This window comes from Oryza brachyantha, chromosome 4 (assembly GCF_000231095.2).
Source record: "Oryza brachyantha chromosome 4, ObraRS2, whole genome shotgun sequence".
NCBI lineage: Eukaryota > Viridiplantae > Streptophyta > Magnoliopsida > Poales > Poaceae > Oryza > Oryza brachyantha.
In genome coordinates this window covers 16,960,052-16,975,223 of record NC_023166.2, presented here as the reverse complement: position 1 = coordinate 16,975,223, position 15,172 = coordinate 16,960,052, and the positions used below count along the sequence as shown (strand labels likewise).

At 41.9% G+C, this 15,172-nt stretch overlaps 2 protein-coding genes across 2 annotated transcripts; one reads left to right on the top strand and one right to left on the bottom strand.

Annotated features, from left to right (window-relative positions):
- Positions 1-1,422: 1,422 nt before the first annotated feature.
- On the top strand, positions 1,423-4,941 carry LOC102713266 (mitochondrial import inner membrane translocase subunit Tim13-like). The gene is made up of 2 exons (XM_006652628.3): positions 1,423-1,650; positions 4,255-4,941. Exons 1-2 carry the CDS (start codon positions 1,540-1,542, stop codon positions 4,402-4,404), a joined length of 261 nt encoding a protein of 86 aa, XP_006652691.1. The 5' UTR covers positions 1,423-1,539; the 3' UTR covers positions 4,405-4,941.
- A 271-nt stretch (positions 4,942-5,212) lies between these two features.
- Positions 5,213-7,338, bottom strand: LOC102718736 (probably inactive receptor-like protein kinase At2g46850). Its single transcript, XM_006653639.2, has 3 exons — positions 6,522-7,338; positions 6,326-6,409; positions 5,213-6,249 (listed from the first exon to the last, which is right to left on the bottom strand). Exons 1-3 carry the CDS (start codon positions 7,336-7,338, stop codon positions 5,213-5,215), a joined length of 1,938 nt encoding a protein of 645 aa, XP_006653702.2.
- Positions 7,339-15,172: the final 7,834 nt, after the last annotated feature.

Sequence of the window (15,172 nt, the reverse complement as noted above, 5' to 3'; positions counted from 1 at the left end):
ATGGTCAAACGTTGGACACAAAAAAATCAAAAATAAGGTTATTATGAGACGGAGGTGGTACATAACGAGCGAGAAAGTGGACGGAGCAAGTGCTTGTGATTTTTTTTATATTAATTAGCAGATTGATGATCAGAGAGCGCCTTTTGATCTCGCGCGCTCGGGATGGCAGGGGAGCGGGGCCGGCCCCAGCTAAGCTAGGAAGGACGCCCGGCCGCGCCGCAGGCTTTTGCATGTCGCGCGCTGCCTCGGCCTGGCCTGGCGCTAGTAGGCTTGGAAAGCGCTGGCAGAGGAGGTTGCTAGCGGCCACGCACGCAACAGCACTTCACCACCACCACCACCACCCCCACTTGATACCCTCGATCTCCTCCTCCTCCTGTTTACCGTTTTCTCCGCCGCGTACTTTGTTACCGCGCGCCCTGCGCCTGCAACAGCAGCAGCGCCCAGTGCCCACTGGCCTGTCTCATACGCAGGTCACAGGGATCAGCTTCACGGGCACGGGCAGGCAGGTGAAAAAACCTTGCATATATACAGTGCACATGTATATTGGAGTACTATAATTAACTTCTCTTCTGATCGACCCTGCTGTGTGCGCTAATTAACTGAAGTAAACTTCATATAATTCGAATCGTGTGCGTAGGTGTACCGACGACGATGCTTGAGCTAATGTGATTGCTACGTGAGAAACGGACGGATGCGCGAGCTAGCTAGCGCACATCGTCAGAGGCGGCAAGTCACAAGTGCCTGATGGCGACGTAACGTGGATGCAAGTGCAGCTTCGCATGCTCGCCCGCTCGCTCGTCGCTACGACCCGCGTGCAGAGCACAGCAGCGGCAGCGTCATTTATCTTGTGGGCGCTTTCTTAGAGTGGTATCCGTTACTGGTTCCTGAAGTAGACCGTGCAGGGAAAAGAGGCGACAGCGTTCGCTGTCGAGCAAGCTATAGCCCCATGGTTTTATGACACTTGAGGTAACAACGGAGTAGAAAAAGGAAAACACGTATATGGCTCGGGTCGCCAAAAGCAAACCCACGTTTTGATGCTCCACATCGACGTACGGTGTTCGGTAATGTCCAACGACTACGGGTCGAAATCCTTTTCTGTCGCGCGCCGCGTGATTGATGATTGATAGATTTTGATAGCTTGAGGGATCGCCGAATTCTAGTGTACTTGTTGCCCACAAAAGAAGAGACGGACTGGACGGAGTAGCCCGGACGAGGTGGCTGCAGTCTGAGTTGACTATTGCATGGCCCTCGAGGCCAAGACATCATGGGCCTTGGCTCCACAACGTTATGGGCCGTGATTCCATAACATTATGGGTTTTAAGGCCGGATACTGAAATATTTGGGCCTTTGCGGGCCTAGGGTTTTGGCCCACAACCACGAGGCGGCTTGGCCACCGCCCACCGCGCCGTCGTATAACGCGTAAATGCGGTGCCCCTTGTCCTCTCCGTCCGCGTCTTGCTGAGGAAGAAGCCGAGCTACCGGCGCGGCAGTTTGCAGCGGAGTTGGAGGGAGCGCCGCCGCCGCGGCCCGCCGGAGATCATGGACTCGTTCTCGTCGCCGTCGTCGGCCGGGTCGACTGCGTCCACGGAGCATCTCATGGAACAGATCAAGGCCCAGCTCGCGCAGGCCTACGCGCAGGAGTTCCTCGAGGTGAGATCACTGGAGCCTTCCTCGGATAGACGGTTTTATCAGCTTGTTGGTGTGCATCTGTAGGCGGAGTCTCTTCTGTACTTAATTTCAGATTGGAGCTCTTAAGATGAAGCCAATTGATTTATCCCTTTAGCTTGGCACCTGTGTGAACTCCCAATCCCCTCTATCTATTTAGTGGGCGGCTATGAGCTCTAGTTTGATTGATTGTGCTCGTAATCTCGCATCTCTTTTGGGTGGCTATGAACTCTAGTTTGATTAAGTATGCTGTTGCCATATCGGTGCCATGCAAATATGTTGTTTTGGCTAGCATTGCTTACTATGTATTACCTCCGATTCATATTAAGATGTTTTGGCTGTTTAGATTTCTATATTCATATATATGCTAATGAACTCGGACACATAGATTGATCCATGGATGAATCTATATAGGACTAAAATATCTTATAATATGGAACGGATCAGATGGACTAGTATATGATTAAGCCCCAATTGGAACCAAAGACATGCACCAATGCCGATGTTTGACTGTGGGTTTGTACTTTGGAGAAGTTCAAGCATGGCGTATTTGTTTAATTTGATTTTACCTTGTGGTCTGCAGCTTTGTGCATTGTTCTGTTTAAACAGTTATGCACGACCAGGTTTCTACAGAACTTTATTTTCCGAGAAGAAGAATGTCACTTTGTCATGTTTCCAACATTCCATTCACTTTGCCATGTTCAGATATAGATTTTTTAGTTTACCTTCCATTCCGATTTATCTCAATCATAACCATATTTAGCTCTTCAGGAATAACAGGGTGTGTTGGCCCCGTTTCAATTTTGTAGGACAGACAATAGATCCCACCCTTCTTAAATCTGTACTTTGTGCTTCTACATGTTTAGCTATGGTCTTAAGAGCAGTATTAGACTGTCACCTCTATCATTTCACACTTCAAATTGAACATCCATGGTTGTCATCTTTCTAAACTGTAAAGCCAAAAATATCACCCACAAAGAGACCACATATTACATATATTTGAAGGTTTTTATTTCCTAGTGAATCCAAAACTGAGACCTTTGGTTTCATTAGATGGATACCATATAACATTCCGAACTATCACAAGCTAAAGGGAATATTGTTAGCTGAACTAATTTCCCGGTCTGGTTCCATTGTTCTTGAATTGTTGATTCATGGAACTAAGAATTTGTGTAAATACATCAAGAACTTGACAGAAAACCTTATTCCTCATTGTAACACAACTATGTAAGATGATTTTTTTTGGCTAACCTCAGGACATGTTATTTGCATGTATTTGTGCTTTGAAAGCAAAGGGCTAGAACAAACTTATGTTAGGATTTTTCTTTTGTGATGCATGGGGAAGTGTGGTCCCTATCGGACTGTATAGTGCATTATTCTAGTGATAGCTTGTACAGCTAAACCCATGCTCCAAACTGATTTGAACTGAAAGTCACCCTTACAACCACATAGGGGGTCATAACTTGTATGTTCATATTGACATATATATGCTCTAGGAAAGAAATATTTGAATAACTGAGGTCAATTGGATAATCCATAAACCCCAATTAATCTCTTTTTGGTGGACAGGGACAACATTATCTTTTTGCTTATGCTCTTATAAGCCAAAATTTGAATTTTCAACCTTAAATTTAGAGTTAATTTCGGGGTTTTTTTCATAGTTTATTTTTCGGCCTTTGTTTTTAGATTGCATGAACATGTATATAAAATTTTTATTCACAACTTATTTTTCGTTCGCAAATATATCGTTTCGCTTTTCAAAAGCCAAACAATGACCTCCTATATCTTCAAATAGTTTGATTACAGTTTTGCTCAAGGCTTATTATAAAATTGCCTCCCCTGATTTACCTTTGCAATTAGATGCCAAGAGAAACATATTTAGTTTGTAATACTAGCAGTGATCAGCAGATTTATACCTTGAAAGTTTTCCTGTCCAATACCAATTGGAATTTATGTCAGTTTTTTTTTAATGACTATCACCTTATTTTTTGGGCCTAGCTGCCTAGTGAGCAATGACTTAATGTAGGCCTACAGATGGGGTATTATGCTGTTTACATACTTTTATGTCTGATAACAGAAGTACATGATATGGTATCAATTGAGACAGTTGATTTAACGATCTGCATCAATAAGCTCGACTGAATATTGTGTATGATATACTTTATTTTTCAAATTTGAGTCTAACATTCCAATCGACTCAGCATGCTTTACCTTGCCATTTTTTTGATCAGATGTGATGGGATATGGGTAGGACTCTGAATCTTGTATCGGTCCAAATATCTTATCAGTCAAGGAGCCGCCGACAAGATTGAATTTTAGTGCATAATATTCCACATTCTAGTTGTGAGGAGACTACATCTCATCGATTTGTTTGTTCATGGTGAAACAAATTTGAGTGGTAAAGATGTAGCGGTGGAGCAAAAAAACCTAGATATAAGTTAATTGTCATTGTTGAAACTAGAAAGCTTTATACTTGCATGTTAGGAACCAGATGTTACTTACGTCCTTATATGACATTAACTCGACAAAATCACATTCAGGTATTTATTGATTTTGTGGTGCTTACCTTTTTGCTTCTCGATGTTGCAGACTGTTGGAAACAAATGCTTTGCAAAGTGTGTCACTAAACCTGGAACAAGCCTGAGTGGAAGTGAGAGTAGTTGCATATCACGATGTATTGATCGGTACATCGAGGCAACTGGTATTGTCAGCCGTGCTTTGTTCAGTATGCAGCGCTAGGAAGCCTTCAGGGACCTGTCGGAGTATGGCATCCATATTTTGGCCCTTTTTTTATTTCTTGTGCCATTTGTTTTGTAAGAAAGAGCTGTGATCTTCTCCAGATAAACCTTAAATGTGCAATATTTTTGTTCTTAATGCAGTTCATGGATTCTTCAATCTTCTCCTTTTGATTTGATGGAAAATTGCACCGATGGATTTGTTTGCAGCCTATCATGTACCATCGTGGTTTGCAGCACAAGTTCCCTGCAGACCCAGCTTGAAATTTGGGTTAACAATGGCACAGCTTCCCTGAAACTTGTCTGGACAAATAACCTGTGTTCAGATAATTGTGCATATGGCTGTCCTACGCCCTTAACCTTTCTGATGAATACTGCAAGTGTCTGTACTTCTTGTTTGTAAAGTTTACAGCAGCTGCCTTCTCCGAGGAATTGTTGCGATGCATAGCCTATTCACCAATTCATAGGGAAGATCTTGGGAAACATAAAGATAAAGATTATCACGGTAAGTACATCGTTGCGCTCCACAGAGCAAGTCGCAATTCCCTGCATTCAAGATTACACTTTACTCTTCTGTGTTGCAGCAAATATGCGGCAATAGTAGCCAACGGAACTTTGGCACCAGAACATACACGGTAGTATTGTACAGTAGACTGTCTTTTGACAGTTTTGAGTGTTTGAAGGGGGTGAAACTAAACTTGCTGCGAACGTTAACAATGACATCATCCTCTCTCTCTCTCTCTTCAAGGAAGAGATGGTGATGCAGCGTTCTTCTTGCTTCCGGACGTTAACAACAGTATCATCCGCTCTCTTCAACTAGGAAGATGGTGATGCATCGTCTCCGGTGACATGGAGATCATCTGCAGCAGACTCGAGCTCGAGAACGTCCCCTCGAGGGAGATCTCAATCTTGCTGCTGCTCCCGATGTTGTTCCTCACGATCTGCATCAGCTCCTTTGCGACGCCGAGCATGCAGAGCCCGTTCTCGGCGCTCAGCAAGCACATGACGGCGAGCTCGAACACCTTCCTCACCTCCTCGTTCGGCGCCGGCAGCTGCTTCCCCGTCAGGAGCGTCGGGTCGATGACCTCGTGGAGCCTCCCTTCCCTCACCTTGGGTGCGACCGAGTCGAACGGGTGCTGGTGCCTCAGCCCCGTCAGCAGCTCGATCAGGAGGTGGCCGAAGTTGCACACGACGTCCTGGTCGTACGACGCGCAGTAGTAGGCGACCGGCCTCGCGAGCTTGTGGCCGGCGATCTTGGCGGTGAAGCTGTCGTCCAAGAAGATCTCGCTGGACTTGAGGTCGTGGAGGAACGTGGGGGCCGCCTCGTGCGCCTGCAGGTACGTGAGCGCGCCGGCGAGCTCGATGGCGATGTTGACCCGGTGATACCAGCTGAGGACACGGCCCCTCACCTGGCGTAGGTGGTCCTCCAGCGTGCCGCCGGCGAAGTGCTCGTGCACGAGGAGCAGCGCGTTGCTGGAGTCCGGGCAGAAACCGACGACGCGGGCGATGTTCCGGTGAGATACCTCCGAGAGGAGCTCTACCCTGTCCAGGACCAGCCGGAGCTTCTCCCGCGTCTCGTACCCGATCCTCTGCACCGCGACCACGGTGCCGTCGTCGAGCACGCCGGCGTGGACCGTGCCGTCCACCACGCTGACGGCCTTCTCGCCGTCGAACCTCTTGGTCGCCTCGTCCAGCTGCTCGTACGTGAATTGCCTCGCGTTGCACACGCTCCCGAGGATCTTGGGGATGCACGCCGGGTCGACGTCCCAGAGGGTGTCCTTGGAAGGCTGCCTGAGGAACAACCAAAACGAGACGGCCGCCGCGAGGAAGAAGAGCGAAACGAAAAACCCTGTTCGTCGAATGGAGGGTTCAGGATTGATGTGCAAATGAAACTAATCGACGAAATCTTCGGTGTTTGTGATTACCGGCAAGAGCAACTGACTTGTTGGAGCAAAACCTTCCCTGGCAACACTCCCTGCCATCACTTGCTTGACCACCGTCACTGCAGGCTAAACATGCACACGAGCAAACATTATGTATTTCGATTGGAAAGTACTGCACGCTTTTGCTCGAGATCGCGGTGATCGCACGACGCACGGCGATCACAAGTCATGGACTTACATGTGCCTTTTGAGCAGCCGGTCCCTTGTGCAAAGCCGTCCCCGACGAGGCCGGCGGCGCACACGCAGCGCACGCCGCCGCGCACTGCCGTGGCATTGACAAGGGCCGCACCGTCCGCGCATTTCGCCATTTCGCTGCCCTTAGGCACGGCCCACTCCACCTCGATCCCCCTGACAGCACCTGGCGCCGCTCCTGCCACGGCCGACCGGTTCTTGACCCAGCTCGAGAACCCCCGGCATCCGAACTCCGCGAAAACGCCAAGCCCGTCGCCGGGCTTCCACAAGCTGCCATCGGACAACGGATAGCAGCACCCCGACTTAGCGCCGCCCGCTGCGCGGCCGCAGGTGGCAACGTCTTCACAGCCGGCGCGACAGAGGGAGGAGTCCTCGCAGGCGTAGAGGCGGAGAACATTGGCCGGCGTGACGGCGAGGAAGGGCGCGGCATCGAGAGCGGCCGCCGGGGCGTTCGGCCGGGAGAATGCGGCGTAGACGAGGTCACACGGGGACGGCGACGCGGGAGCGTAGTCGAGGAGGAGCGATCCTGACGGGAGGAAGTCGAGGACGCGGAAGGAGGCCGAGCCGAGTGGCAGGGTGAGCGTGGCGTTGGGGTCGCAGGAGAGGCGGAAGTGCGAGGAGTTGGTGCCGGTGATGCAGGTGGAGTTGAGGTGGAACGGGAACGGCAGTAGGAGATCACCGCAGCGTTCGTGTCCTCCACAGCTGATGCTGCTGCTGCTAGGATCCGCGGCCTGAGCGGCGGAGGTTTTAAAGAAGACGATGAGGAATACACTGAGGCGGAGCACCGGCACAGGAGGAGACATTGGCGGCGGTGGCTGCGACCTGGTGGCGGAGACGGGGATGCCGCTGCTGCTGCTAGCAGCTAGGTAGCCTTGTAGGTGGAGGCCGGAGTTGGGAGGGGTGTGCTCGTACGAGAGGAGGGCGTTGGTTGGCGCGCGAGACTGGAGAGCGTGGAAGACCTGTTTCCCAAATGGGAGGGCGGAATCAGCTCGAGTTCGAGTGCTCACGAATCAAACGGCCAGCGGCCAGGCCACGTGGTTCCGGCGCGGAGTCCAGGGTGCAGTCTCGGAGGCTGCGTTGCACGGAGATAGGCGCCTCTACAGTAACTGGTGCCGTGAGCTTGAAGTGTTTTTCAGCTCTTTTTCTATGCTCGGATTCTGCAACTCGCACTGCTTCTGATACGAGTAGTCGATGGCCATAGCCCAGCATCAAACTCTGCTTGTTCATGACGAATGCAGCAGAATCCTTTTGCCAAAATACTCCTATGTTTCAATTTACCCGTTATTCTAGCATACAAACCATTTTGTCAAAATACTTGTCATTCTCATGTCTTTATGGTCTCGTCTTTTCATTCTTTTATACTTATAAGTTAAAATTTTAACTTGAAATTTATAATTAATTTTAGGGTTTTTATTGTAGTTTATTTTTCAACATCTACTTTTAGATAGCTAAGAACACGTATATTAAAAAAATATTTATAAATTATTTTTTATTTATAAATATATCCTTCAATTTTTTTCATAAAAAAGATAAACAATTACACCCTTATTTTTTGGGGGTGAGGGGGGGGGGGGCTTGTGCTACTCACAAGAAATTTTAACGTTTGCATTAAAAAATAGATTACAATGTATTCTCTTCGTTCTAAAATATAAGTATTTCTATGTTATTTAGCAGATAATAAGGTCGAGAAGAAAATATGGTGTTGTCTCTTAATAAATAAGAAATACATGGGATGTAAGAGTATCTATGGATTAAGTAAACGAATTTTTGAATGATAAGGGCACGTATAAAGGTGCTTTTATTAACTAACTCCCTTAATCGTCATGCGAGCAAATTTAGTGACGTAGAGGAAAGAGAGGAAAGGAGATAGAAAAACCGTTGTCATGCATGGCAACGGCTTAAAATCGACTCTTAGCATTTATTAAAAGAAGCTTTCCTGCATGAGGGTGGATAAAAAAAACTAGCGTAATAAAAAACATTTTATTGTATTAATGAAGAAACCATATCTGACTCTACATTTGTACGTATCATTATCAGATAGGTTCTTGTTCTAACGTTGATTAGATAGGAGTCGATAATAGCACCTTTTAACATGCCCTAAGTGATTGATATGATAAGTAGTACCGTAGATATTTTATTTTGGGACAGATAGAGTAATGGGTAAAAACAACAGTGTAATTGCAAACACTTAGATTTTCTGTATTGACTCGTAAGCTAGAGCCGAGGGAGTTGTTCCATTTGCTTCCCAAAGATTAATATGCATGTAAAGATGAAGTGTTAAATAACCGCACCAAACATATGCGTAGCGATGCTCTCTTCGTTTTTTAAATTACGTAGTTACTTGTATATCTATATATGAACATTCGTGTTATTTAAATTATTTTACAACAATGTAAACTTACAAGTCATGCTTAAAGTTTATTTAGTAATAAATCAAATTATAATAAAATAATTAATAATTATATAATTTTTGAATAAAATAAATGGTTAAACATAGACTCAGAAATTAACGAAATCAAATAAAGAAAACGGAGAGAGTGCTATCTTGCCTTGCCCTACTTTCCAATTCAACGCAGCTCCAATCTTATTTTCCTTTCTCAAAAGATTATCTACTTGTGCTATGATCCTCTGCTTCCTTTTCTTTCCCTGCTGAACCTACGTTCACTTTGATTATACGGTAGCAAGCATTAGAGCAAGGCTAATAATATAGCCAACAAGCTGGCTATAGGATTTCTTATAGTCTTCTCTTAGCCCACCTATATACTAGTTAACTTTTCATCATTAATACAGGACCCACGTGTCATTCTCATAGAGTTTCTTGGTTCCTGTGCCTAAACTAGCTATAAGTTTACAGCCTGTTTACTCTCTCATCCCCTCTCTCCTCCACGTAAGTATATAGTCAGCTTATAGACTGCTATTATACTGCTCTTAGTGGTGATTATTAGCTCACCATGTTCCAGGTTGCACGGAAGAGACAACAGTTACTACATCACGATCGAAGAGAGATACAGCTAGCGCGGTGTTGTTGTAATGATTGGAAAGCATCCATTGGCACAACCGCAGAACCACGTAGGTATGTCATCAGCCTCGCAGAACACGGTTCCTCCACGGCCGCAACAGGGAGTGGCCGAGTCTGATCGAGTGAGCGGGAGCAACGAGCGTGCGGGGAGGGAGAAAGGGAAGACCGCACGAGGAGAAGCGGGGAACGTTGCCGTGCGCGCGTGGGGGCATGTCGGGGTCCGTAGCGGGCCATATTCTACCGCCGTCCGTCGTCGCGCCTCCCCCCACGAGACGAGGGACGTTAATTGGGCCAGTTCCGGAGCCCGCCTCAGGACAACGTCGAATCCGCCCACCCCCCGGCCCGACGCGTGCATATCGCCAAGTAGTACAACATTGCTGATTTAGTGATTTTTTTTTCTACGACACCGTTTGATTCATAGGAAAAAGATCAGGAAAGTTTGCGTTTCTACGGCTAAATTTTATATAAAATAAGTAAGAGGGGGTAATCTCTTGAAAACTTCTCTAGAACAACTACCATGTACGGGTGTCCGTCCAAGCAACAGAATAAGATTATACGTTTAAGTTAAGTGTGACATAATCCACTCACGTACTACAATAGCTGGTTCTCTCTTATAGCGCTCGTCCCTGTGCGTGGGCTCTACTTGGTCTTTGTTTCTCACTTTTGCGTGCTCATCTTCGTAGTGTGTTGTGTGTAGATCCATGCTTGCCCCTTCTCCTCTTACATGGTTGTCTTGCCTATTAGCATGAGCCACACATAGCATATATTTTAGTGGTCTAGGCTAGATACTTATATCAACTCTCGTACTCATATATGGTACTAAGTATTGAATTTGGTATATGCATGTATCATCTTTGGTTCATGTATGCTAGACAAAGTGTACATACTTATCAGATTTATTAGTCTGGTATTGCGCTTGATACCTAGACTTCAGATGATACTCATCGATCTTAGACTAGACCTGATACCTTGATACCAAATGATACCCACTGGTCTTAAACCGGGCCTAATACCTAGGTATCATTTGATATGTATCGGTACTAGACATAATACTTAGATATTGGATCTAGTTACCAAGGTATTGGATATACCTAGGTTTCATGTCTAATAGCAGGTATCATCTCTAGTACGCTTTTCAAAATACAAATATCTATAGAATTCAATTTTGTTTTAGAATATAAACATTTCTAGCACTATTATTCAAATTTTTTTCATCTATCCTCACACATTCATTCAGTCTACATTAGCTGAGTGGTACCAAAGTTTTTCTCTTTAAAATTACAATGTTAAATCTAGAAACACTTATATTTTACAACTATTGGAGTATCTTTTAAGTACCATTAGTAATTTCGATAGCCAATGGAAAAAAAAAGAATAGAACATACGTAACTTAATTACTCCCTCTGTTCCACAATGTAAGGCTTTTTAGTCTTGTCTAGATATGATTCATATGGATGATAATGAATCTAGTTATATATATAAATTATATACATTCATCAATTGATGAATTTAGGCCATAATAGAAAGTCTTATAATATGAAACAGAGATAGTAAGTCGATCCAACCAATGAAATGCACCTTTATAGACACAATAGGATCACGTGCGAGAGCTTTTATGTGACAGAAGTAATATCCAGTGATAGAGGTTTGCCACATATCCACGTGACTTTATAAAAAGTGTCATCAATATAACAAAATGCCTTTTTCTATATTTTTTAGAACTTTTTACTGTGTTTTTTATTCATGTGCAATTAGAGAAACGCTTCACTCTGATTTCTATGTTCTCCATGTTCCTATATTTTTTTTATCTTTTTTCCTTAGAGTTTGTAGTGTCAGTGCCTTTTTGCGGACGACATCCACGGATCGACCTTACGCTATCCGGACATGAAATCCTCTCAACTTGTTGGCCGCGCATGAGTCCACTAGACGTGTCGTGGATGCGTGATTGTTATCTGCCATCCATCATTTGATTTGCCCTCCAAAGCCAACTATTTGGGCTAGTTCCATGCTTGTTAGTCCATGACTCCATGGGCTTTTCAAAGTGCATAACATGCAACTGTATGTACATGGGCCAATGGGATTATAGAAATCAGCCTAGTCAAAAGTCATAACCCCTTCTTCTGAAACTCTTTTACTAAACGAGCTGATGGCTAATTAATTAATTGGCTACGGTATCTTGTGATCTAGCCTCTAGATTACCTAGAGTGACATATAATTTAAAAAGTTTGAAACTAAGATAAAATACATCTCTCTTAATGCATAGTTTCATCTATTGTTGTTTCCTAGATTACATGCAAGACACAAGCTGTCTAGGTAACAGTGCATAAAAGGTTTCATCCCCATGAAACTCATTTCATCTCTCTCTTCATCAATACATTGCCACATCATTAAAAATGTCTACATTGCACCCTATCTATTGCTCATAAAACTTCCATTGAGATTGGCCTAAGCCCGTGTGACTTCGTCATTAGCATTAGTCACCATCATTAGCGTTTAATGAATTTTAGTTATTAGATAATAAATAAGTAGGTTGAGTTGAAAGTTTTAAATTTCATCTAGATGAAAGTTTTTTATGTGAGTTAAAAGTTTCAAATTATTTGTGGAAAGTTTACATATTTTTTAAAAAACATGGAGAGAAACTAATGAAATTTGATTTGAAAGTTTCAAAATTTGGAGTTGATAGTTTCAAATTTTTAATTGAAAGCTTTAAATTTTGAGTTGATAGATTCCAATTTTGATTTGATTTTTCTAAAATTTTGAGTCCAAAGTTGTAAGCATGCATAGAAGAAGATAAAGCAACAATTAACCACATCTCCGTTTTGACCGAAAAAACAAGAAGCAATGCATCAGCAGCTCAAGCAACATCTTATTGTTACTTATGCCATGTTTGACTCAGCTTAGCATTACTATAATCTGATTTATTAGAAATAAGTCGAAATAAATAGATGGATTATTGTAACAAATCATTATAATCTATAGCCTAGATTTGTGTAATCTAATAAGATCATCCAAAGTAATGTTTTTAGATTATTGGGTGGCTTTAGACCCATTACTCTTGGATACTTTAAAATAATTATCTACTTTGATCATTTCTTCCTATTTTAGCTTATAATAATCTATCTTATAGTACTTTGGCTTAATAATTCAAATTACCATAATCTAGAGCTGAAACAAACGTAGCCTTATGTGCGCCCTATCCCTGATTTAGAATCACTGCACACATCCCTTCAAAAAAAAAATCACTACGCACATGCATGCAAATTAACGCCAACGGTTATGACTGGTCACCCAATCTTTTTTATTTTTTTAATTTTAAATTTAGTGTTGATTTTAAAGTTTTTCACCGAAATTTATTTTTCAGCATTAGCTTTTAGATCGTTAAAAATATATATATAAAAATTTTATTTATAAATTATTTTTTATTTAAAAATATATCATTTGCCTTTTTTTATAGAAAGGCCCGAACAATCATCCCCTGTGAGCCTTCGTGGCACGAAAGTCTTGGTTACGCAAGTAGTAATTGCGATCACCTCCTAGGGCATAGTTGGATATTCGATATATGTAGAGATGAGTATCGTCGGTTTACTTCACTGGCCACAAGGAAATTACTTGTGGGCTAGTGTTCATGCATTCTTGTTCAAGTCTGTTAATTAGGAAACTGGATGCAAATTATGAGCCATCTTTTCGTTTTTTTTATAGTTATTAGTGAAAATTTAAATTTTAAATTTAAAGTAAATTTTAAGGTTTTCATCGTAGTTATTTCCGGTCTTGGCTTCTAATTGCTTAGAACACTACATAAAATTTTTATTCACAAATTATTTTCTTTTTAAATCACAAATTATTTTCTTTTTAAATCACAAATTATTTTCTTTTTAAATCACAAATTATTTTTTATTTTTAAATATGTCGTTTGTTTTTTCTCTAAATAAACCAAACAATCACCCATTCGACTACATTCATTAAGGGACACCTAAGTTTTTTTGACATTAGCCTTAATCTATACTTAAGTAACTAAAAGTAAAAATTGTTTACGTTTGGAAATGGAGGACGGTTCACGTTTTCTTTTAACAAGGCAAAGCATAAACACAATGGCCGATCGACGTTTCAGAAAGTAGAAGGGGCAACCGGCAGCACTTATTCGACATACATTCATTTCCCATAGCATCTTGTGTGGGGGACAGTCACTAGACAGCACCCTACAAGCATAAGAAAGAAATGATTCTGCTTACTTCAGGTCTCAACCTTTGAGATGAAGAATGTCTACATAGAACTGTGTATTTCACTACGGGAAAAAGGTTAAAAGTTAAGGTCAAAACAATTTCTACCGCTTAACAAAAAGGACGAAGAACAAAGGCAATTTCTTGGTTTAGTTATTGGATTCTTATCTTTCACCCTTTCGGTTAACATATTTACCCACTAATATATTCGATCATATTTAATTTGACTTACGCCAAACAATTCTAGAGCTCCGCTGCTAAAGACAACATATTGAACTTGAGACACTAGTGGAACAGCGGAATTTAGCATCATCTTTTGGCTTTTTCATGAAAAAGACAAACGATATATTTATAAATAAAAATAATCTATGAATAAACTTTTATATATGTGTTCTTAGCGATCTAAAAACAAAGATGAAAAAATATACCATGATAAAAGAAACTTCAAAATCAACTCTAAATTTAAGGTTGAAAATTTAAATTTTGGTTTAGAAGCATAAACAAAAGCGAAAAGATATAGATGTTTGTACTCTTACCAATGTACACAGTAAATATGGAGGTGAATGATGTCCTTCCATTTATTTCTTGAAAAGTCCATTCTACTTACATTTGGTGTATTTTTCCTGATTTATTAGGGCACACTATTACAAGTGTGTGTTTTAGGTAGCAGCACAAACTGTTCTCTTTTTGAATATATTGTCTCCGCCGGAAAATATAAAGGACCTCATCTCATTTTTCTTATACTTATAAGTCCAAATGTGAATTTTCAATATTAAATTTAAGATTGAATTTATTTTTTTCATCATAGCTAAGTATATGTTTGTTCAAGTTTTATTAATATTTTTTTACAAATATGTTGTTAGTTTTTTTTTATGAAAAAGACAAACGATGAGAGCGAAAATGTGAATCGGTGCATGTATGTAAAATACTCAATATTTTTAATAACAATTACGCTGATAACATGTATATTTAGCATATGCGGTATTAATAAATCCATATTTGAAAGTAATTTTTATACTATGTTAATTTTGTAACTACTGATGATGGATTTTAAAAATAATTGTTAAAGTTCAGTGCTGTCAAAAACTAGTATCATCACATTCATCGAGGGGGTAAACAAAAGAAAAGAAAAGAGAAAGGATGTCATCTACCGGAAGGAGACAACTCAATACACACATATTGTGGCTATGGACTTCCTAAATCAAGTCAATACAAATGCTGTGGTTATGTACTTGTTTTTATCGTAGTTGTCATATCTATTCAACACGCAATATTTTTTTAACACACGTGGAATTAGAAATATCAGAGAGACAACTCAATAAGGGTTCCCATAGTGATGTCATTTCATGGTGTCAAAAATGTTTATGTGTACTACTTTAGTGTTTGTCTTATAGTATTTCC